We start from the raw sequence: 2219 nt of genomic DNA, 5'->3' as shown, positions 1-2219 counted from the left end.
TCAAAAAATTGGCCGTCTTGGCTGTCAGGTCGAACTGAAAGCAGGGCAGTTCAGAGCCAGTTGCTGAGGCCGTCACCTTAAAACCAAACACTGGAACAGGATGCCCAGAGAGGCTGTGAAGTCTTCATCCGTGGAGATACTCAAAACCCGACGGGACACGATCCCGGGCAGCCTCCTCCCTCTGACCCTGCTTGGGCTAGGGGTTGAGGCGGTCTCCAGAGGCGCCTTCCCACCTCCACGGTTCTGTGGTCCTGTGACACACCAGAGACCAGAGCTTGCCGTCTCCTTAGGGGCAGAAAAATCTGGCTGTCTCTCCCGTCTTACAGCTCCACAGGCCTCCTGCCGTCCCCCTTCGGCCTCACCTAGCTGGAGAACAAAGTTCTCCATCCGTAATGCTTCTCCATGCGACTCCCTGTACCTCCCTTCCTCCACAGTTCAATATATTTCATGTTTCTTAATCTGCCTCTTTCCTTGTCAAACAGTGACATTAGAACAATACGTTGCTTTGACGTACACCAGGTTTTCACATCCAATGTGAACTGTATTTGGTTCAAATACTGGTTTCAAAACAGGTGTTTGTCTCAAATACATAACCAACTGAATTCTTCGTACATGCGCTTACTGTAATTGCACGTGCTAGCTTGCTGCCTATGTACAGTTCTGCTGAAAATGTTGCCACTAAATAGGGAAGTCAGGAAAAATTCAAAGCTAGAAAAATCAAAACAAGGTAAACTCTTTAGTTAATTATGCACATTGAGAATGAGAACTGCATAATAAAATGTTTTTTTTTAAAGGCAGCCAGTAAAAATCAAGACTTGCAACTAAGGGACAAAGCCAAGCATTAACAGCCACGTAGTTAAGCGGAAAATATTTGTACAATCCAAACCATCGTCCTGACCTATGACATCAGAAATTATTTGTTTTCAGTTTGCCCTTCAGAAAAACAGGCAACCTATAATAAAGCCTTAAATTAAAACAGTATGAATCTGCGGTTAAGAGACATGTGGATAAAATATGATCCCATGCTAATTCCCAGAGCCTTACAGCAGCGCATAGAAAGATTTCCAGGCAGCATCCAACGGAAGTTCAACTCAAAAAGCAGATTTGCAGTAAACTCTGGTGACAGTTTGCATGCTAAATTTATCTTTCGAATAAAACGTTTTTCAGGTCAATCCCAGACACTCCCATCGCGTGAAGGACGCATTGCCCTCAGCATGTGGGCTGGCAGCTCAGTGGTGTCCGTGTGTTTGCTCCATCTTTCTGCCCGATTTTTCTCCTTGTGCAGGAACACAGACTGTGTTTAATGCCCTTTGTGCAATCTTTGATATTTAAGTTTTTTTTACTACGGTTTATTTTTGAGATTGTTTTTCCCATTTTACCTTTGGAGAAACCCTTGAGGGCCCCGTGCATTTTAAGGTATCAGTTAGTACCTGGCACATTCATCAGCACATGGTGCCTTTGAAATACAAGACATGGGTTTTTTGTCAATACTCGGCATCATAAACGAGCAAATACTTGTAGTAGCGAGATGCTGAGGCTAGCAAAACACGCAGCTACTGCCTGTTGCAAGCGTGTGGAAAACCACCTGTGTGAAACACCGCAAGTCCCACATTACGGGCAAAGCGTGTAAAATACACAGCTCCAACATATGTAGATGAAATTACGATTATTACTCGTACCACACAATTTGCAGCCGCCTGACGGAGATTGCTGTAGAAGCAGTGGTGTCCCAAGTGGACCCCGAGGCTCAAGGGTGTCGTAGGATGCAACCTGGGATTATCTCTGGCTTTTACAAACGGCATTAATGAGGGAACATTAAGGGTTTTTCGAAAACCACTTACAGAGCTTCCTCTTACGTTTTGTTTTCCTGGTCTACTACGTGATATTATTTCAGAGATGCCAAATTAGAGAGAACTTGAAAGAAAATCAGCCATGTTAAAGCTTTAGATTGGAGGTGGGTGGGAGGACATTGCGAAGAAAAGCTGCTATCTCCCGGTAGGCAGGAGAACCCTCAGTTTAAGTGTGTGTTTGTGTATATATATACACACACATTTAAAAAAAAATCCGAAACCCTAGGATGAGGGTGAGACAGCCCAGGAAAAAGCGCCAGCGATCCCGGCAGCGCCGCCGGGCTCCTTCGCCCTGTGAGGGGATCTCCCGCCTCCTGTGAGGAGAGGCTCCGCCCCCGCCCAGGGAACCGACCGTTGCGGCGCGCGGCG

General features: G+C 46.0%; 1 protein-coding gene across 1 annotated transcript in view; it reads right to left on the bottom strand.

Annotated features, from left to right (window-relative positions):
• Positions 1-387, bottom strand: part of LOC103906530 (prolyl-tRNA synthetase associated domain-containing protein 1) — a 2621-nt gene extending 2234 nt beyond the window's left edge. Inside the window, exon 1 of the mRNA XM_019474427.1 lies at positions 234-387. Coding sequence (XP_019329972.1) covers positions 234-387 — 154 coding nt within the window. The remainder of the gene's footprint in view (positions 1-233) is intronic.
• Between the last annotated feature and the right edge of the window lie 1832 nt (positions 388-2219).

Source organism: Aptenodytes forsteri, unplaced genomic scaffold (genome assembly GCF_000699145.1).
Source record: "Aptenodytes forsteri isolate BGI_AS27 unplaced genomic scaffold, ASM69914v1 Scaffold185, whole genome shotgun sequence".
Lineage (NCBI taxonomy): Eukaryota > Metazoa > Chordata > Aves > Sphenisciformes > Spheniscidae > Aptenodytes > Aptenodytes forsteri.
The sequence above is the reverse complement of the archived record's forward strand: the minus strand, read 5'-3'. Positions and strand labels throughout refer to the sequence as shown.